The sequence below is a fragment of the Hippichthys cyanospilos genome, chromosome 13 (assembly GCF_059441005.1).
Source record: "Hippichthys cyanospilos isolate Australia breed blue-spotted pipefish chromosome 13, RoL_Hcya_1.0, whole genome shotgun sequence".
NCBI classification, from domain to species: domain Eukaryota; kingdom Metazoa; phylum Chordata; class Actinopteri; order Syngnathiformes; family Syngnathidae; genus Hippichthys; species Hippichthys cyanospilos.
This window is the reverse complement of record NC_142381.1, coordinates 5,231,272-5,253,839: the sequence shown is the minus strand read 5'-3', so window position 1 is coordinate 5,253,839 and position 22,568 is coordinate 5,231,272. Positions and strand designations below refer to the sequence as shown.

The 22,568-nt window shown below is 41.4% G+C and overlaps 1 protein-coding gene across 1 annotated transcript in view; it reads left to right on the top strand.

The window, feature by feature from the left end:
- Positions 1 to 15,540, top strand: part of efnb1 (ephrin-B1) — a 65,231-nt gene extending 49,691 nt beyond the window's left edge. The window contains exons 3-5 of the mRNA XM_088431714.1: positions 3,799 to 3,891; positions 9,188 to 9,304; positions 12,139 to 15,540. Coding sequence (XP_088287840.1) covers positions 3,799 to 3,891; positions 9,188 to 9,304; positions 12,139 to 12,533 — 605 coding nt within the window. The 3' untranslated portion in view covers positions 12,534 to 15,540. The remainder of the gene's footprint in view (positions 1 to 3,798; positions 3,892 to 9,187; positions 9,305 to 12,138) is intronic.
- Positions 15,541 to 22,568: the final 7,028 nt, after the last annotated feature.

Below are 22,568 nucleotides of genomic sequence, written 5' to 3'. Positions count from 1 at the left end.
GTAGTTAAATTTGGACACGGTTAATCAGATTATTATTTCCGCCGGCGCAACTTAAGCCCGGAATTATTTGACGTTCGAAATGGCCCGAACACAAACAACATATAAAGTGATCATCTCTTCATAAATCCGGTCGGCCTCCAGCCGTTGCCCCAAACCGACGCCTCAAAGGGCAATGCTATCATCGTGCCGCATCAGTAATGCTGGAACCTGTTCAGGCAGCCTGAAGGAATAGTTCATTTAGATGACAGATGCAAGTTAACACTGGGAAGATTTGCTCTCCCTGGGCGGATATAAAATTCAGAGCATGACGCTCAACTCTGAGCGCGATTATTCAATTGCCTTTGAGCTCATTCTTCAAAGAACTAATTTTTTGGTTAACTTGGCTCCGGAAATGTAAAAACTCTTACGATGGAAAATTGGTCGGAAAATGTATGACTAAGGTTAATGGCCGCCGAATGTCTGAGACTGTGTACAGATTCCACTGTCTTTAACAGTTGTCCTGACATGCTCTTGGTATGGCCTTGAAACTAATTATAGAAATTCCGCTCGCAAAATAAAACTTCAAGGGAACGATGACTGTGGTAGTTTTGTACACACGCACACGCATATATATAAAAATGTTTCAATTATTTCTTTAAAAAAGTGTTTTGACACTATGCAGGTTGAATTAGTAAAATCAATTTTGGCCACTTTGTGTTGTTAAGGCAGCTGGCAACAAAAGGTGAAAGGTCAAGATTTTTTTTTTTTTTTTCAATTTTAACCTCAAAGATTGTCAATACTTGATTTGCCTCCACTAGGATGCAGATAATAGAAGAATAACAGGACAATAGCAAAACAAACCACAATATGAGAGTTTATTTGAATGGAACCAAACTTAACAAGTGTGAATAAAGACCAATAAAATCAGACTGTGGAAATTCCTCTTGCCAATGTAATTTTCTGTATTTTTTTTTCATGCCACTTATTTTCTTCACATCTCATTTTACAATGCGTTTAATCTTAGCGCCCGCTGCCTCGCTGCTGTCTACAAGAGAGAATTTTCTCATGACGTGGCCTTATTGCATTCATTTACGCAATTTGCTACATCGGGCCACGTCTGGCCACACTAATAACAAAATGTTGTGGCTCTCTATAATTTAGAGCCTGAGTGAAGATCTTATATTGTAACACAATATTACTGCAATCTATTATTTTGATGTCCTCTATTTTGCCAAAGTCCAAAGCTGAAATGCAACGGGGCAAGAAAAAGTCAATATTAATTATACTTTGGAACGATGAGGCACGAATCAACTAGATTAGTTTCAATACAATGAAGCATGTTGCAGCTCAATGTAAGGACACGGCCTACAGCACTTTTTTTAAAATGAGTAACCCATTTTGGGGTTTGGCCATTTTTCTCGCAATTCAAGTCCCATACATTCTGGGCCCGTTACACTATTTGCGGGTACTGAGACCGTTGTTCAGCGGGTAGTCTAGCGCAGATACCGCAACGTCACTTTCTGATGGGGTCTTTCACGTTTCTCACAGTCTGTCAAAGCTTTCCACAAATGAATCATGGAAGCCGAGCGGCTTTTGTGCACGTTTGCGGCCAAGCCGGAGTCATATAAATCTCAAATGCCAGGCCCGGCTCCAGAGTTGGTCTTCGTGCGGGAGGACACATACTGCCGTTCAATTAACGTTTGATAGCGCCTCCGCCTCCTCTTAAACCCTGTTACATGCTATCAGGTTTACTTGTATGTACCCCATTATGTTACTTTTTTGAGTTTAAACATCTTGCTTGGTTCCCACTAAGATCACTGCTTGTTACTTTTGTCCATCCCGTCCTCCAACGTTGTCTTACAACCATCTCGTTTTGCGCAACCGTCCTGTTTTGTCCACAGTGGCTTGAAGCCTCTCCTCCCAGCCACATTTCCACAACGGTTCAGTCTTCTGAGGAAGATTTGAAAAGGCGTAAATGGAGGAATTGAGATTTTGCAAAGTAGCATCGTGCTGGATGGGTGATTTATTACAGTGGTTCTCAGCCTTTTTTCAGTGATGTACCCCCTGTAAAATATCTTTTAAAACATGACGTCAGTGTCTGTTTTTTAAACTTTAGACCCTTTTAAACGTCATTTGTATTAAGATACTTATTTTTCCACAAACAAAAGAAAATTACGAATTAAAAGTATTTTAAAAAGAAAATATGATGGAGGAAATCTGGCAGTTTAGGTACGGGACAGTTTTGTGAGTTGATGTCATTTAAATCAGTTTCCTTTGTATTTTATATTTAATACAGACGAGTGATTTAAGCATGAAAGGAATTCGTCTTGTATCAATAAACTTGTTTAATAATCTTTTTAGGGTTGTTCTCGGTATAATCCCCTTAGTGTTTGTCTGTGTAATTTCCTGTTCCTGTCTGTCTTCTGTCCAGAAGCAGGGCACAATCATCCCCTAGTTTTCGAGTCCCGACCTCGGTCAAGCAACTGTTGGCCAGACAAGCATGTGACACAACCAGAAAATAGGATCTAATTCGGATCTTCTAGATTGGAAAGATTTTATTTGAGTTGTGGTTTTTATGATGAATGACACTTTTTGTCGTATGATTTTTAAAATGCAGTTGAGTGAGTTATTATTTTAAAACCACCTCAGCCATTAGGAGAGTGTACTCAATATTTGCGTGGTGTGTAGGCTTCTTAATTGGATTGTACCGTTTTTTCCATAGTAGCTGCATATTATATGGCATCCTTTAGTTACTCTGCCTTTTAAAACTCACAGATGCAATTTTTTCCTGCGTAAGTTTGGAAAAAATGTATACTGAGCTGAAACTGCACGGCTAAATTGCAACATGCTTCATGCCGCCATTACCTAAACACCCTCTACTCATGATGATTCAACCGTCTGATGTTTGAAATACCTCAGGGAGATGTCAGTGAGGAAAGGAAATGAAAAAAAAAAAGAAATGGACTGGCAAGCTGGAAGACGAAAAAGTCCTGAGAGGTTAAGGCCGAAAAGAAAGAAAAAACATCTCAGGGGAAGGGAGGATGTCTAAACAGCAGACAAAACGGAGATGGAGATAATTTGGGGAATTCCAGATGGAGCACTTCCATGTTATATCACACACACACGCACACATTCGCTCGCACACTATGCCTTGGCCATATCTGCCCAGTGTTAAGGTCAGCGCTACACTCCGTCTCCCCAGGTCATTATCATGGGCCCTAAAATAGACAGCCAATTGTGTCACGGTGTGTGAAGCGAGCGTGACATTGAATAAACAGCCCTCGACCCTGAGCCCCTCGCTCATGTCAGACCAGAACACGAACTTGGAAAACAAACGGAGAAGCTGACACTCACAATCTGCCCAACTGGACACACATGTCGGCAGACAAATATTATTGTTGCATTTAGTTTTCTGCGCTACCAGCCGCCCTCGGCTCATGCGGCCCCAAACGGGGAAGCTGGAGGTGCAAACCTCTGACTGGTGTCTTGCGCGGCTACAAATAGACAACTCTCCCCACCGCCGATACGCACACACAAGAATCTGACCATGGCCTCATCTTCCGTTTCCCAATCCGCTGTTTAATTTAGTTTCATTCACTTTACGCTGTTAATGAGGGATACGGTATAGAGCAGCTGGCACTTGTTTAAGAGTGAGAAGGGCTAATCGCTGGAACAGCTAATCAGTGATTGTCGTAAATATTGATCAATGCTGTGCGTTACGGTCATGCCCATTAACCAGTGTGTCATCTCCTCTCCCCTTTCTCCATTTTCTCCAACCGCCTCCGCCTTCCCCCCTGTCCTTGGCCTTCTCCTCATCAGCAACCTCCAACGGCACAGTGGAGGGCCTGGAGAACCGTGAGGGAGGCGTCTGCAAGAGCCGAGCCATGAAAGTCATCATGAAAGTCGGACAAGGTAAACGTGTGCGCACCTTCCTTCTAGAACACAATGCAGCGCTGACGCCTTACAGTCATGTTTCACTTTGCTGTGACATTTTCATTTATCGCCATGTGTGTGTCGAGCGTGACTCTCCTGCCGCTGGCCTCCAACAAGGCTTCTTCTATTTTATTATTTTATTTCAGTGTGCACACACTTGTCCTGTTGTGACATACATTCACTAACTGATCCATCATGCACAACCAGGTAAAGCTAATCAATTATAACAGCCCTGTAATCAATCTAATTCTACACCTATACATGTTTAAAACATACTGTATATACACTAGAATTTATCATCATCCTTACGGAATCTTTTTACTATATATATATATATATATATATATATATATATATATATATATATATATATATATATATATATATATATATGTATATATATATATATACACATATATATATATATATATATATATATATATATATATATATATATATATATATATATATATATATATATATATATATATATATATATATATATATATATATATATATATATATATATATATATATATGTGTGTGTGTGTGTGTGTGTGCATGTTTTTTTTTTATTTCCTTTAATGCAACTGAACTTGGTTTTTAAAAACTGTTCTCAAAACTAAGATGCGTAAGTGGTCAGTAAGAGACAAGTAAAAATGCTGGCTGTAAATCATTGAGTTTTGTTTGGATATGTTTGGACACAACATTTGCTTCTCACCGCAGTTTACTTACTAAGCAGATTCTCATATCCTGCATTTAAAAGGGTGCTGCGCACAGATGTGTAAACACGTGTCGTCTTTATACCACGTATGCACGTGTCTATCTATGGGAAAGACCTTAATGTTCATGATGAGTTTCCTCAATAAAGTACAAATAATAATAATAATAATAATAATAAAGGGACTTTCACACGCAAAAAAATTGTAGAAACTTGCGTTTGTCAGTGGGTGTTAACAAACTGATATTTGAACACCGGATAGCAGGATGAGAGAAGCGTATCCTGGCAGTCGATTGGAAAATAGAATCTAATGAGTTGCTGATGTTAGCAAGGTTGTAGTTGGAGCAAATTCAGCCGATACAGTGAAAAAAATGCCCACAATCATTTCACAAACAAGCAGGCGTTGCATTATTCTTCCATGTAGGTCACATTAAGTGTCCTGCAGGCTGAAATTTCACCACCAAAAGACAACACAGCTGCATGAGTGCAGGCAAGCTTCAACTTTAAGGCTTTAGCAAGGAGAAAACACATTTAGGAACTTAATGGAAGTCGAAAGCAAACATCTGACTCAAGGAAAGTTCGAGGAAACTTCTTCTAAGTTCATTTGTGTTCACGTTGCTCCCGGCTCTTCCTCATCTTCAGTAGAATGTGTGCTTATTTCTCAAAATGATTTGAAGCGGCCTGTCACTCGCAATCAGTGTGCCCTGAAAACCTGGTTAAAAAAGATTCTGTCAGATTTACTCTTTTTTTTCATCAGATTTGGAGCCTATTCAAATCAGAAACAATTCGTCAATGGCCTGTGAGTAATTTTAGCCATTTCAACATTTATTGTAACTCTCAGTAAATGAAAATATGAAGAATGGGCAAAGAAACGCATGTAAAATGCTGATTTTCTGATTTTATGTACGTTTTTTTTACATGAAAGCTCTAACTTGTAATTCCTGCAATTTTGGTGTGTTACTTAATACAATGAGGAAAAAAGTCAAAACAAAACTGTGTTGGACCATAAAAATGTCATCAAAATTTGATTTTATATATGCGGTCAAGTATATTTGGGATATAATATCCATAATAAAATAATTCTTGTCACAGCTAGGCCACACCAAACTGCAAATCATCTTTTAATTGACACAAAAATCCTAAATCAAATTTCCCAGTGCAATACTTTGACATAAAAACACTGACACACAAAAGCAGCAACAGTAAAAACTTTGGGAGATGATGCCGCATGAATGATTTGTGAGCTTAATTGGAAAGTTGTTTTTGGGGTCGAGGCCAAAGAAACATTTTTATCCGATTTCATCTGTCGGGATGTCAAACCTTCCCAGATTTCAAACCGTTCAAATCTCAGAGATGTCCTCTACATGAAATTGGAATTTACTCTCCAATGGTCATTTAAAACTTCCTGAAATTAATGGGTCACTGTCTTCTTCCTACGGTATTGGTTGCTCGAAACTCGACTGTGCCGAAATGTGAAATGTTTTTTTTTTTCTCAAAATGAGGATTTTCAACATTCAAACTGCTTTAGGTTCCTCATTTCTAGAGCCGTCTCCACCAATTTTAAAGGGAATTAAATATAGAAGTGGAAGATATCAGAACGTCAATTTTCATTTTCAGACATAAGCCTGATTTGACATCTATACACGTATAAATGCATGAGTTAGTCCTTAAATTGACTGGGAACTCAGTGTAATATTACACTTCTAATATTGTTTTGAAAATCCCACTTGTATTCATTTAATGTATCGAAAAAAACAAAACAAAACAAAACAAAAGTGCATGCTACATGAAGGTTCGGAATTTGCCTGAGTTAATTTTGCGTTGCGCGCTTTTCCATCTGTAAAAACAAAAAAAAAGACATATTGCCCAATGAATCATTCCATCGGTTCTGTAATGTTTAATTGTCAAACGTACAAAGCGAGTTAGATAGGCAGCCCCTCCCCACTGCTTCAGTAAACTTGGTTGCCCTGCAGCCAATTCCTGCTGTGTGGTCTGACGTGCTCATTAAACACCGAGATAATGTAGTTTCAGTCTGGGTCGTCTTCACTAGCGATGTCAGACTGTAAAGTCTAACCCACTTCCGCGGTTGTGTCTTTAGCCGGCGTGACATTGAACATTTAAGATTACAGATCTTTGGCAGATAAAAGCAATTTTGCATCTTGGGATGTGCCATGAGTTATTTCACGTATTTTAAAATAATGTATTATACCTATTTTTGCTTAACGTCCAAATCTTATTTTGTCAGAGGCAGAACGCGATTCTTTACATGCTACAAGTAATGAAGGTGATTGCTAATAAATAATGAAAGAAGGTATCAGATGGAAAATATATATATATATATATATATATATATATATATATATGAATGGAAAAAAGTCAACTTTACACATGGGCATGGTTTTTTGACAGATTTTTTTTAAGTGTTTAAGGGATCAGCCTAAAGACATATTATTTTCTTAACATCCCTTAATAAAGAAAAAAAGGCACTCATATTAAAGGCATTTTCATCTAATTACAAAGCATTACGTCAAGCAGAAAATCCTCCTTAATTCTCCTAAGATCGGGCTCCACCAAATCATAACAACAGCTATCTCAAAGCACGTTTGATTTAGGTCAGGGTTTGAACCACACTTCTATTTTTAAAAAAAGCCAACTGAAAGTTCAAAAAACGCTTTTTTAACTGGAAAGAAGAAGCAGATGGACTCTGGGTGGAGCAGTCTTTTGCCTCCCCCAGTTTGTGGATAGTTTATAAGCTCGGTGTCGTCTGTATTTTTCATTTTGTTATATAATTGAATATAAGTCGAACTCCAAAATGGTGGGCCGCACTTGGCTCTGACCCCAGATGTCATTGTGTTTAATCCACATTCCCTCTGTCCCTGCAGCCGAATGCCAACACGTCCTGTAGCCAAATCTCCCATATGTCCACTCCTCTCCTTTTGCACTTTGCTCTACGGGTTGCAATTTGTTGACCCATCACAGTGTGCAATATGCTCATCGTTTCATTGTACGCCATGTGATGGCGACTCATCCTCGATGAAATGATTCATCCTCTCAAGTCATTTTACCTTCAAATGCTTTGTATTCTGTCCGTTGTTTCGTTTGGAGTGGGATCTGTCCGAATTCGGCGCTTCCATTGTTGCGGGCTACTCTTTTGTGCCGCCACTTTCGTTGAAAATATGTTGACTCACCTCCTCGCATGCAACTCGCTTCCTCGCTCCTTGCGAGCCTCGGCAGCTTTATCATTGTCTCCCTCAACCCTCCCCGCTGCCTCCCTCCTTCTGGCGGCTTGGCACTTCTGAGGTAGTTGCTGTCTTTATAGCTAAGGGAAATGTCAGCGGTGCACGTCGAAAAATGGGTCAGAACATGCATCGAAACAGGCTGCGCGTGCAAACAGTTTTGGGGCAAGTAAATCAGATCAGTGTGTCCTCTTGTATCAACCGTGATGTGCCAATGTTTCCACCACATACTGCTGTCCTTTCTCATCAATTATTGACACTCCTCCGCGGCTCACGGCGCTGCTCACTAGTGCTGCGCTCGTGGTGAAGTGGTGGCCTGAGCATTAGGAAGACAAACGTGTTAATAGTGCGGATGCTGTTTGGATGCCGAAGATAAAACAAAACGTATGCGGCTGCAAGTTCCTATTCTCCCTACTCGTTGCAGGTTATGCTGTGCCGGGTACAAAAAAAAAAACATCATTGCAGCACGCATGCAAAACCTGCCTTGAGGGAGTCGCCTGCTGACAAACACTAGTCCTCGCACGGATCCCCTTGAGCAGGCCCGGGGCACACGCAGATAAAAGGCCAGATAAACGACAAGCATCAGATATTGTAGCGTGGAACCCGCGCGACCGGCCTCGCTAATAGTTCGCGAGCGTCTGCCGCCCGCGCCCTCGTAAAAGCCACGCGGCCGACCCACCGGCGCTCACCCCACAAAGACTTCAAAGTGCCCGTGTTGAAATCGCTACAGACAGACCGATAAACTATCTGTTTCCCTCACGTTCCCCTCGGAGCGACCCCTCCTCTTCCCCGTCTCCCTCTTCTCTTCCTGCCCTCCTCCTCAAAAGTGTGCCTCTTTTCAGGCAGGGGTAAAGCCAGTGCAATAAATAAGACATATTATGGCCTTTTAGCATGATGAATAATGTAAAGCAATAAAAAGTTAATATATAACTACTTCACCCTCATTCTGCCATGCCTAAGTGTATTGTAAGTAGAGGCTAGCTTTGTGCTTTTGTGTGTTTACCCCGTGCGCGTGTGTGTGTGTCTCGTGAATGTCTCGGTGTTAGAAATGTCTGCTGATGTAGATGTGAGCTCATTTTTTACGACAAGACAGGGATTCTGCTGTTTCACAGGCGTTCGCTAACTTGTCCTTCCTCTTTTTATTCTTTCATCCTGACTTTGAAGATGCTCTCAGCACGTGCAAAGATAACCTTGTCTCCGCATGAAAGATAGCAAAAGATAACACAAATCATCCCTTTTTGTCGCGCAGGAACATGTCGTTGTACTGCCGCATATGTGCACTGCCAAAAGCTGACTTTTTTTTCCTCATGTCCCACAGTCCCAAATGCAGTCAACCCTGCAGTGCCAGAGGATCCGCAAGATAACGCCATACCAGAGTCCAGTCCAAATCCACCAGGCCAGGATCCATTGGGACCTGAGATCCCCAGAAGCCCTGGTAAACACTTTGTCGTTCTTTAAATAATCCTCCAAGGCATATATTTCATTCAAATGAATGCCTTTAAAAATAGACACTAAAAAAAAAAAAATCTTCCTAGTCTAAAGAGTACCTTGAACAATTAACCACTTTATTTCAATCACACTTCAAAAGAATAAATGTTTATAGTTAGAGTCCTGATGTCCAAATTTGGTGGTGCACAAACACCAGTCCGTGACCCAGGACCAGTTAGTGAGGCCGTTTGTATCAGTCTACACAGCCAGATGAGATAATTGTGATGATGTTTCTTTACTTTTTTTTGTTCAAATACCTTTTTATTAACTGTTTTTAAAGAAAATTAAAATGTCTGCATTTTATTCTTAGGTATTGTTTAATACGTTACTGTTATCAGCAGTTCTACTGTACAGTACATTTGTTGCACTTATTATTTTCTCTGATCACTTTATCATTTTTTTTCAAAATGAACTTAGGCATAATAAAATAGTGAAGTTCTCTGTAGTTACGTTATTCATCAGTACAAATGATTTAAAACTGGCAACTTAAAAACAATGCAAATCCATTATAAGTATACAATCTTTGAGCCCCAAAGTATATTTAATTTATTTTGTAAAATATTTGTGGCCCCTTAGGATTTGTCATTTTGCTGAATAGATGCTGTTTCACTATAATTTTGTTGCCATTTCAAAAATGTTTACACAAGTGGAAAAGTTTGCCTCTGATTTTCCCCTATGCTATGCTGGCGCAGCTTTGCTGCTGCCTTTTAAATGCGCTATATAAAGACATAAAATCTGCCAGCACAATTCGTCTGTGGATGAATGATGAATGATGAATCACATTTCATGAATTAGATGAATCAATTTGGATATACTCCTACCACAACAAACAAAATGAATTGAGTGGCAATTCAGCAGATGTAATCCTTGTTGTGACCAGTTAGTAGATCAGATTCTACATCTTTTTGCACCCATTTTTGCACACACAAATCTGAAGTACATCAGGCCCTAAGAGTTGGTCCTAAGCTTTGATTACCCTAAGTATTCTACATGAGTAGGGCAAAAAATAAAAAATAAAAACCTAATTACCTACTACATTATATTGGAGCTCATTAGCTTGTGCAGGTGTATCCATGTGTTGAATGAGTGTTATTCAATTAAAGAGACCCGCAATTAAGAAACTGATAGAAAATTAATGGATGGATGGATATTTTCAACATTACACCATCAGAATACCGCCGAGCCAAGATCGATACATCGATAGCGTCGGCTTCAGTCCCCTTTTGTGTAATTGATTGATTCATTTTGTGAACATAGAAACACATTGCACTTATTTCATATTTACAGTCATACAAACTGTATATACAATCGTATACATCAACTTTACATATCACAAACTTTTACACAAGACCTTCTTCAATTCATACAATATATATATATATATATATATATATATATATATATATATATATATATATATTCAGAACCAAAAGTGTGATAAGACACCCCCATTTAATAATTGCTTATTTGACGTTAGGTGCTCCCCTATAAAAAGCTTTCCTAATACCCTTTTTCCGTACACTGAAGCTTTTACCTGTCTCCCTCTGTTAGATCAGTTATTATGTCAAGTGAGCAGGTGAAAGGTGGAATGAAGGAAGTGTCACCGCAGCTTGAAGACTGATATTTCTGGAATGAAATTTCTGACAGCCTCGTTTCCAACATTGCCGTGTGCAGAATGTATGAAATTCCTCGCGCCTCTGATTGCACAGATAAGGCGAGGGATCGGTAGCTTTCAGTCGTGTCATTTACTTGTCATTAGCTTGAAGGCGCATCGTTCAGCCTCTCCGCCAATGGTTAAGTGCGCGGCGGTCAGTCGAGTGTGCAGACATAGTCATTATGTAGGACGGCAATCTGCACGGTTATCTCGGAAGAGGCTCCTCGACGTGCTGCTGGAACGGAGGCTCGCGGACAGTCGAGAGGTGGTGCTGCTCGTAATGGGCCGGGGGCCTTTGACAGCAGCTGCATGCATGCATGGAAAAGAGATTTGCTTCTCAGATTTCAGTCACTGGAGCGGCCAATCATTCTTTTTCATGTCCAGTAACAATCCCTCCAACCACCCGCTTCCCCTCTTATTTGAGCTTTCGCCACAAACGTCTCTTTAAAAATAAATACAGGATGCAAATCGGATGTTTGGTTATCATCTTGTCAATTCGGCAAAATAGGTGCTGCGCCTCTCCAAATTTTGTGGGTTTTATCATAAATACTTTTTAGCTCAGGCAAGAATCATTTTTTTGATTGGCCTGTTAGCATGGTTCACTCATTTTTGGGGAACATCTCTAATAATAATATTCTCTGTTCGAATTTGCAAACAAATGTTTATTCCTATTAATCAGTTGCTCTCCACAGCACTGCTCTATTGGATGAAAAAGGAAAACATTTTAGGTCATTAAAAAACTATTTTAGGTCATTTAGAAATATTGCCCTGAACTGGTAATGACCACTTAGATACAGACAGTATATCCATTAAATTGTATAAAATTGATCTAATTTATGCAATGACATTAGTGCATGACAGTACTGTAATCTAATCAATCTTTTCACGTAATCGTAATCAGCAGCTTGTTTATATAAACAATATCACCTGATCAGCAAAAGCACGATAACGGTCCTGATCGTTTGAAGCAGGTGTGTTGGAGGACAAAAATAAAAAATTATGCCCCGACCAATTTCCAATGTGACTTACTTAACTTTTGAATCTGGTGAACATCTCGCAAAGCTACGGCCACCTTTGTGTTTTGTGAATGCGTTTATATTTGCGACACGTCTATCTTCTGTCCTCAGACACCATGAACCAGGACGAGTCCGGTTCCTCGGCTAACTCGGACGGCATCCTGAGCTCCAAAGCGGCCGTGTTCTCGGCCATCGGGGCGGGATGCATCATCTTCCTGCTGCTCATCCTGCTCCTGGTCATTCTGCTCATCAAGATGCGCAAGCGGGCTAGAAAAAACACGCACTCCCAGCCCCGCCCCTCCGCACTGTCCCTCAGCACGCTGTCCAATCCCAAGATGCCCGGGGGCACTGCCGGCACGGAGCCCAGTGACATCATCATTCCGCTGCGGACAGAGAACAACTACTGCCCTCACTATGAGAAGGTGAGCGGCGACTATGGGCACCCGGTCTACATCGTTCAGGAGATGCCCCCTCAGAGCCCCGCCAACATCTACTACAAAGTCTGACACTCAGCAGCAGAAGTAGGCCAGAGGAGATTGGGATTTCTGTTCTGGGAAGAACACCGCTTTGTGTTTCGGGGACTTGATCGCTACTTCAAGCCCGTGTTTTTCCTACCACCTGCTGCACAAATCTGGAGAGATGCGCGCGGACCAGTATCCGGTGATCAGACTGATGAGAGAGGTTTATTCCGTGGGTTGTTATTCTTTTGGCTTGTTTGGAAATCCCCACCCTTCCTTCCTCCTCCGTTGGCCCCCCACCTCGCGCGTCTCCTTGCTGTGCTACGATGAGGGGCGTCGGGGGCGAGGGTGGCCGGAGCGAATCAAAAGATGGAACTTTCTGGTTTGCTGTCCCCTTTAATGGACCGGATGTAACCCTAACTGGCTCCCTGACGCTACAACACACAAAGCTTGCACGCTAGCCAGGAACAGGCCGTTTGTGTGCGTGTCTGCGCGCGCACCTGTGTGTCGGTGGGGGTTCCGTGCCGGGCCCAGGAACTCTCCAGATAGCTCAGGTATCAGACACAGTGTGTGACATATTGTGTTTGTCTCCCTTCGCACCTCGGATATTTGCCTTACTATTTTTGATGGAGGACTTCCCTGATTAAGTTCACAAAGCAGTTGTATTTTGTAAGACCTTTCCTACAAGTGCACAATGTATAGAGTTTGAATAGAAGATCATTATTATTACTCATCACGTCACTCATGTCATCCATTACGATAGAAAGTTGCACTGTTGGTTATCAAGGTTTGTGTCCCCCCCATGATACTCCCTCTAATACGATCTTTGCCATTACTCTGGTATTTATGACCTACTTGTGTGTATTTTAGGGTGTGTCCTACATGTGTATGTGTGTGTGTGTGTGTGTTTGGGCATGTCCGGACCTTGCACCAAGAACAACCTACTTGCTTGGGGAGTTCGAACTGTGTGTTGTTGGAAGCTACACCAAAATCCTCCAGCATTCCACGTGGACCTATTTGAAGATGTCATTATTTCTGATGAGCTTTTTAAGGGCGCGTTTAAGGACACGTTGCAATATGTTTGCTCTAGTTCGGGTTCCATCAGTGCAAGTAAGCCGTTTGGGCTCGGGGGAGGTTGTCTTACATCGTCGGGCTATCCTATATAAGTTGAATGGCTAACCGCAGATGGATACACTATCGTCCCATGCCAATTGGCAGCGATCTGTGGATGAGTCAGTGGAGTTGACGCTAATATGTGCCATCTACGTGCCCGCGTTCGCCAGCCGGGAAAGAGAGTTGACTTGATTGTGCTAAGCTCGAGGTAGTTACTTTTTCCAGGCTCGCACCGCTTCTGGTGCGAATTAAGTGGGGGGAAAAAGTTGTGCATAAAATTCCACGCTTAAGGTGTTGAGCCTGCGAGGATACCGCAACTCACTTATCGGCAGCACCGGGAGCTTGCAGCTGTAGCGCATATGTGGCGAAGGAGCTAATTGCTCGTATTTGCAGTTTGCGGCTGTGAGTTTGTATGCTTTCGCGGTCTAGCAGACCTGTTTCGGGGACAGGAAATAGGTGGCCGCCGATGTGAGGAGCGCTCTCACGTAATGACGTAAAGAGGAGTGGACAGCCGTTCCTCAGCATGCAAGCTGACACACACGTGCGCACACAGACACATTAAGACTGACGGGTCCAGGTTGATCTCCGGGTCAGACTGCCGCTTGGTGTTTACTCACCGTCAGAAGCACCTATCATCTCCAGCCGCATCCATGGATGTTAGCCGCTGAGTTAAAAGGCAGCCCCCGCTCGAGGAGCTCGGGAAAGACTCTTGCGTGTCGTTAACCTCGGAGTTAACAACCTAAACAGCTGCCCGGGCTTTTGTGGTCCTGTGTTTTAACTCAGCATGCAGCCCTCAGAGTTCCTCTGCGAAAAACATCAACATCAAATATTTTGCTTTCGGATCTGCGTGCCCCCACCTTCACCGGCCAAGGGAGTCATTACCACATCACCGCAAACCGTATTTCATTTTCATCCATCCTTGTGACCACTTAATGTTATTCAAATTGGGGGAGAAGTGTTAAAAGAGGAATGTAAATATATGCATAGAGCCCAATTTAAGATGTAATTTCACCTGAACACTGCTTATGAGAAAACAAGAAAGAAATAAAATTAGAATTTTGTAATGGAGGATATTTGTAAATAGCTGTCTTTCTAAAGTGTGTTTTGTATGACTCCTCCTTGTCTCAGTTTGCGAATGTCTATTTTCATTTCTAAAGTCAAACATATACTCGCAACGGAGCTGTCTTCTTTTGCAGTTTCCAGTATTGTCTTTGTTGCATCGGGCGTTGCAAAAACCGGGGGCCCGCATTTTGGACGTGGCCGTCCAAGGCGCTTCCTGTTTGTGACACTGAGCGTCTTTGAAAAGGAGAGTTGATTCCATCCGCGAATGACGACATCCTCCCTATGTTGGAAACAGCACTTAACCCGGCAAATGAATACTTTCATCAGATCCGCTGTTTACGAGTTACCTACGTTTCCGCCTTTGATATAACGTAAGTATGACGGAACAATGAAAGACGACGGTTCTAAATAGTGCACACTCACACACACACAGGTGCGGAGAGGGAAAAGAAAAGGGGCCACGTATGACAGTGTGAGCGTGCTCCAATAAATCATCCGCTTTCCACCACTCATTATCTCCCAGGCTGTCCTTTGTTTTACTTTTTCTTTGCCGCCACCTCCCACAGCCCCTGTCATCCTTCTCATTTAGCATGTGGATGTTGCTGGCTATGGGCCTCACTGTAGGGTGATTTCCGCCATTGTTCAAAGCCACAGTATTATTTCAGTGTGCATGTATAAGCAAAATGCTGTTAAAATTGTTTCCCTATGTTTGAATCATTACTGTCACGTTTTATTATTTGATTTCAGTTTTTAATTTTCCTCTTTTTTTGTTGCCGCTTCTGAGCGTAACCTACCGCCACCAGCTACTATGGAATGACAACGTTCCACCAGTTTGGAAAATACTGCATATTGATCAATAAATTTTTCCCATGGAACTTGGCTTTTCTTTGTTCTGTCTTTGTTTTTCCAGCCAGCTTTAAAAACATCAGATTCTTTTCTCATCTTGCTGACCACTTCATAGTGGAGGCAGGAACTAGCCCGCCCACTCTCGCAGTGCTTCCCGCTCAACCAACCCCCCCCAGCTCACCTCAGGGGTCAGCAAGACACAGATGGGTTTGTTCTGATACATTAGTCAGATTGAAATCACAAACCGGCTTCATAAATTCATATTGGGCGGGCGTGGTCACGCTTTTTAGCAGAGTAACTAATATCCGTATCAAGCCGCTCTGCCGTGTTGTCCTCCAAAATTACATTTCTTCATACATGATTACATCTGATTGGCTGCACTTTGCTTTTCCATTGAGTTTGTCTGGAATTACAGTCTGTGTTTATCTGAGTGAAGAGCAAATTCTCCGTCCTTGGCGAAAGCAGAGATGGCGTGAAACATTATTAAAGCAACTGGGCATTTTCTCTTACAAACGCATTAGTGTTGGTGGGCGCACTGCTTTTGTGTGTGTGTGTGTGTGTGTGTGTGTGTGTGTGTGTGTGTGTAGGGGGGTGAAGTTGATGTGGGTGTAGATGAAGAAATTGATGGCCGGAGAGCAAAAGAGTCCAGGGAGAAGAGATATGACATGCCTGTGGCTCCAGTGCTCCTTGACACACACACACAAACACACGCACACATATGCACACACACGCTGTTGCTTTCATGGTGCCCCAGGCCAACTACGTTCATCTGCTTTCCCGGCTCAGACCTAAGACACCCCAATAGATCCATGTTACTGTGTGTTTATTAAAACCTTCCCCCCACTGAGCTACTGTGTGTTGCGCTGTGTGTGTGTGTTCGCTTGCATTTGCCACAGGCTTCCTCTGTTGTTCCACTCAACGTCACATAAAGTAGGAATTTTTATAGCAAATTAATACACTGGAGTCTTTTTTTTTTTCTCCATTTTTAGGAAGCGGAATGCATTAGATCATTTTTGAATTAACTTACTCGACATTGACTTCCCGGCTATGTTTAAATTGCACATGAATTTGACTCTTTATATTTAAATAGTATTGCATCATTGAATAACTTTAATGATTTACAAATGTAGTTCTCAGTTTTCAGCATTTCAATACACCAAAAACATGTACATATTTAATAACACATATATTTTTTACACCCGAGTGACTTCTCACTTGATGTGAACATGTGCATTTCCCCAAGCAATTTTTTGTCTTTGTCATGTAACGTGTAGGTTCGCACGTCTTTATAGATGGAACAAGTCACCTGGGAGACCAACAGCTGCCAGCAGTTTCAAGTAGCTTGGGAACAATTTGATGTTTTTCCCCCAATCCATGTCTTTGAATACAAATGGTGATAGGCGCTTACTTTCATTTGAAGCTTATTACAAATGCAAACAAAAAAAAAAGTACTGTTACTGTATATCTCAAGCAAACACAGCAAAACAGCTAATATGATTGTAAAAACTATAGTTTAGGTAAGGGAGGAAATACAACCAAACATGTTTGGCAATAAAGATAAATGTTATTTTTTAGTAAGTAATTCCTGCAGTAAGACCAAATATCTTTTCTCTATACTGGCCAAAGTTTGAATTTAAGGGAAATATGTATTACAATTTTACAAATATATCAATGTTCAAATATAGTTATATAGAATAGCAAGCTTTCAAAATTTGTTAGAAAAAAAAATATTTGCTGCCATTACTATCTGGTGTCAGAATCTGCATAGAAAAATATTTAATTGGTTGAGTCATGTTGGTTGTTCTATGTTGTTTTTGGTCATATGTAAAACATAGGATTCTATGTATGATATTGTTTACAGGCTTGCACATATCACTATACTCGGGCACAAACTACATATTATTACTCTCAAATATCAAAAATATAACTGTCCAAAAATTTGAAGAATTATGACTTGGGCTGGCACTAATGAGATATAACAGTTTTCAGATTGATGATTCAAATCTGTCCAGGGTGAGTTTGAATGTTCTCCCCATACTCAAAAATATAATTGTCCAAAAATTTGAAGAATTATGACTTGGGCTTGCACTAATGAGATATCACAGTTTTCAGATTGATGATTCAAATCTGTCCAGGGTGAGTTTGAATGTTCTCCCCATCCTCACATTGGTTTTTTCCGGCTACTCAAGCTTCCTTCCACATTCCAAAAGCATGCACATTAAGGCAAGTGAAGGCTCTAAATTATAGTATGGATTCTGGATTGTTTATACGCTACACTCCTCCTCTCAAAGTAAACTGCGATCCAATTCACCCGTGGGCATAAACGATTGAAAATGTATGATTTTAAAAGGTCTAGTTTAGTCCAACTCTTGATTGATTCATTAGCTGATGAAGAAGAGAGTTTGCATCCTTTCTTGTCGTCTTGAGTGCCCGTTGGCCAAGTTGTTTTCACTTGTGAGGTGCGGCCAGCGGAGCCTGTAGGGAAGCCACAAATGGAAAATAAAGTTGTCGGTTGAGAGTGTAACAAGATAGCAAACCAAAGGAGGGAAAGAATTCAATAACTGGTACAATTCCTTTGACGGCGCTCGTTGGCTCAATCTGTGCATTTCAACTGGGTTTGCCTTGATATTATTCTACGCAGTCGGCTTTCCGCGGAAAATCTGCTTCCCTTGATCTGGCGAGTTCAACTCCTCCGCTGTGGCCGCACACCCGGTGGGAGAGGGCGTCGATAGCTCTTAAGGCGGTCGGTGTGCCATCTCCAAATATTTTTTCATATGGATCGCGCGGGAGGCCCGTAACTTACACCGCAATCAATGTGACACGCCATGGGAATTGTTCTTGTGCCATGTAATGCACATATCAATATTTCATGAGTTAATGCATCACTCACCGTTCGTAAATAATGCACACAGGCTAATGCCTTTCATCAAACGTTGCTCATCGAATATCAAGCAGATTTGAGTTGGGTTCTTCAGCGTCGCAGGAAATAGGAGATGACACAGTGGAGCCCAAGCCGCGAAATGAGAGTTGATTAGTCGAAGGGGAACATGGGGGACAAAAAAAACACGTTGTGTGATTGCAAAAAATTCATCTTATTGATTCTCACCATTCTGATCTGTTCACATTGTCCCAACAATTCAAAATATTCCAACCTCAAAATATGCACTTCATCCATGGCATTGTAAAAACTGTTCCACATTCCCCAAATTCCAACATTTCCCGCAATTCCTCATTTCCTATCAAAACACTTCCTTCTGAAATGAAAAGGGCTACTTTTTTTCACAACTTATGACCCCAATTTAAATGATTCCAACTTCAAACTGCACATTCAAGGAAAAATTGATACTCATGACTAAATTCTTACATACAAATATTTATTTTTAATGTTCCGGATTTTCCATGAAAATGTTACCGAATCAATATAGATATATTGAATGTATTGACCTTCTAGTTTAACATTTCTATTCTGTTTCAAACCATCAAATCCTTCCGCTCGTTTGGACTTCCTGGGCACTAATCAGGTTGCATTGATGTTACTGTCACAAAACAAAACAAAAATATTGCAAAAGCCCAACTTTATAATTGTTTATACATGACAAGTTAAAATGTTGGGAATTTTAGTCATGGAAATTTACATGATTTGCTTTTCCGGGCCGCAGAAAATGACGTTTTGGGCCAGATTTGGCTTCTGGTGCTTGAGTTTGACACACGCGTCTTAAATTAATATAATTAATTATTAATAAAAACGTATTATGAAAGCAATTAGAGCAAATTTGTTTTTTCGGAGGCGTTTGTCAAACTGGCAGCCCTTCGCTTTAATCAGTACCCAAGAATAGCTCTTAGGTTTAAAAAAAGTGTTGCATTGTTAACTCCAGTGACTGGAATTCAATTTGCATATGCCAATCTCGAATGGCCCAGGAAGTGGAAATTTCCTTGGGCTGTATCCCATATTTTTTGTTGAATTTTATGCACTCTCACTCACCCACACACGCGCAAACGTCAGCCCTAAATTGATGTCACTGTTATGACTAAAACGTGACAGATCAGCCTTTTAATGCATGGGCCCTGTTCTCAGATTCATCAATCATACATGAACAGACGGAACTTTTGGACACACACGCATGCGCGCACACACACGCACGCACACACACTTTTAAATTACAGGTGTCGAAACCACGGATGGAAGTGAGAATAATTCCATCACTTTCTTCTGCTCCACCCCTTTGAAAAGGAACAGCTTGCTCTTAGACTTCCTCCATCTTCCACCCCATTTCCATCCATATCCCCCCCCCCCCCCCCCCCCCCCCCCCCGATCCACACATCTTTCACCTCCACCGCCAACATCACTACCTCTCCCCTCTTCCATCTACTGCTCTCAATTAGGCCTTGCCTGGAATCATAGACATTATCTCTGCTGGCCATTTATATAATGCGACTCCAAAACGCATTTGCACAATTTTCCAATTACAGTATTATGCCTTGAAGCTTTGCTTCCTTGTGACTTTCTCATTTCCGCCTTTCACTCAAACTGCTCTTCATGTTTGACACCAGCAAAGAGTCACCTTGCCAATACAGTCATATCAAGAGAAATGGGAGTTTTCCATCCTCAAATTGTTGTTGGTAAACTAAAAAAAGGGTTTGACCTAATAAATGGCAGCTCGGTGAAGGGCAGGGAAAATAGTTGAGGTATCCACATATGAAAATGGTAAGTTGTTTACAGTAGCATTATCTTTCAGTGGAAAACTTTGAAAGACTTACCAAACTATGGAATGGTGTGACTTAAGTTATTTTTTTTACGTTCTCAAGAAAAGTCTTATGACTTACAGAGACAACAAAAAATAGTTTATGGTTCATGATAAAATGTTAAATATTATTCTGTAAACTTGAATGAATAATATTATGCATACTATAACAGTTGCAGGCAACAGCATACTAGATATTAATCATTGATTGCTCACAATTTCTGGAGGGAGGGTGTGTGCGTGTTACATATTTGTCTCTTTTAGCAAAGCAACATGAGTTGGATTATGGCTAGTAGTCTACTATAAATGTACTATCGTCTAAGTGTCCCACAATTCAAATAAAACAAAACAAAAATCTGAGTTTGCTCCAAAAACAGGCTCATGCATGTATAAGACACGTTTGCAATTAACATGCAAATTTCTCAACAAAATCAGATGCTGTCCTGCCTAAAGTACAGCTGTCACTTTTGAAACATGAATTAAAAATATTTGAAAACTGTTCCATTTGAATGGGTTACTTAAAAACCATACACAAACAAACAAACTTTCCAGTATAGAACAATTAGATAACCGGAGAGCTAGTAAAGAAATATTCATGAAGACTATGTCAATAGAGCAACTGGCTGATAAAATTCTAAACATAAATAGGCCACAGCTTTTTCTTTAATTGCGACATTCATCACCCCATTACATTTCCCCTGCAATCTAAAACTAATGAGCTTTACATTAATACTGTAAGGTTGAAGCCGTCTGTTTGGATTAGAGAGAATTGTGCTCCGGGGTGGCCCGAGAGCTGAGTGGGTTATTGTATCAATTCCTGGAAATCCTAGCCAACGCGCAAGCATCGCTGACCACCCATCTGCAAAATAACTGACCTAAATACTGGCTAACATCTGTGGGGGCAGAAGCGGCGGATGCTAAGGGACAAGTGTTTGTTTGACCGTGACGACATCAGGATAATAACATATTGTGCACGCTAACGGAGCTTTTAAAATGTTTGAGGCTTTCTGTCGAGCTGAAAAAAGTCACAACAAAAGAAGTTGAAGCTAAGAAGCGCAGTCAGGAGCCCCAGTAAGGACATTTGTCAGTTTGCATTAGATAACGCCTCACTTGGGTGACTGACCTAAACACAGGACCTCAGGGCTGCCCTAGTTTAAAGGGTGCGACTTAAAATTGGCTGTGTGTGAGCGCTATTTTACGTTATAGCCATTTTTCCCTCGGGAATGATATATTGCACATTTTTGCAACAGTAAAAACAGCTTTAAGGAAGCGCGGTTACCAAGGCAACTACTTTTTTCCGCACGCAAGACGCTGACATCAGTCGAACTTGAGGACGGGGGGTTGGGGTTGGTCGGGCGGGTTAACTGAATATTCATGAAGGGCAGGGACTCATTTCAGTCCAATAATCACACATACTTACACGCACCTGCATGCGCGCGCACACACACGCAAACACACAAACTCAAAAGAAGTACAAGGACTTTTTCCATTCCAGCAGGCACATATTCATCTCACGCCTCACTGCACTCATTCATATCAAAAGTGTGCGCTTGTAACATACAACATCTGAACACACACTCAAAGAGGCGCGCACACCATCTAACTTAAGTTCCCTCGTAAAAAATTACGTCTGATAATCATGCGAACAACATTATGGTGGCAGTTGTTTCCGCACCCATAAGCTCAATTAGTGCCTCTCTTGTTTCGTTATGAAATAAAAATGTCTCTGGGCTAAATCTGCCATATGCAAAAGAAGCGGTGGCAAGACGCGACTCTGCTTTGAGCAGATGGTTCCTAGATGCGCTGACAGCTGGATACGTGTTCGTGCCGACATTGTTACACACTATAATTATTAAGCGGACCCGTTATATGAGTTTTCCTCCTCTGCGTTATACTGGTACTGCGGAGGCTGAAGTGATTGTAAAGTGGGAGGAGTGGAGTGTGTGCGATGAGAAGATGAACTTGAGGGCAGCCAGTCAGTCTGGACGTTTGGCACCAAGACAGCAGATTCCATTTCCATGCCAATCTGCCTTGTCTCTCGCGCAATCGGGTTTGACCTTCACAGCTGATGACTCTAGAGGCCTGGGCTTTTTACCTCAAACCAGATACGGTGCAGCGCATGAGGCTGCGCAATGGGAAAAACATTTGTGCGTTCTGAAAGACAGAATGCACGCGCCCTCAAAAAAAGGCTCTTAGAATTTAGTGTAAAGGAGCGATACAAAGGATTGAGGAGACCAGATTGTCTTTAGAGAGCCAACCCTCGGCGCAGATGGCTCTGTTTTTCATCTTTGCTCTCATGAGATCTCATTTTCGGAGCTCT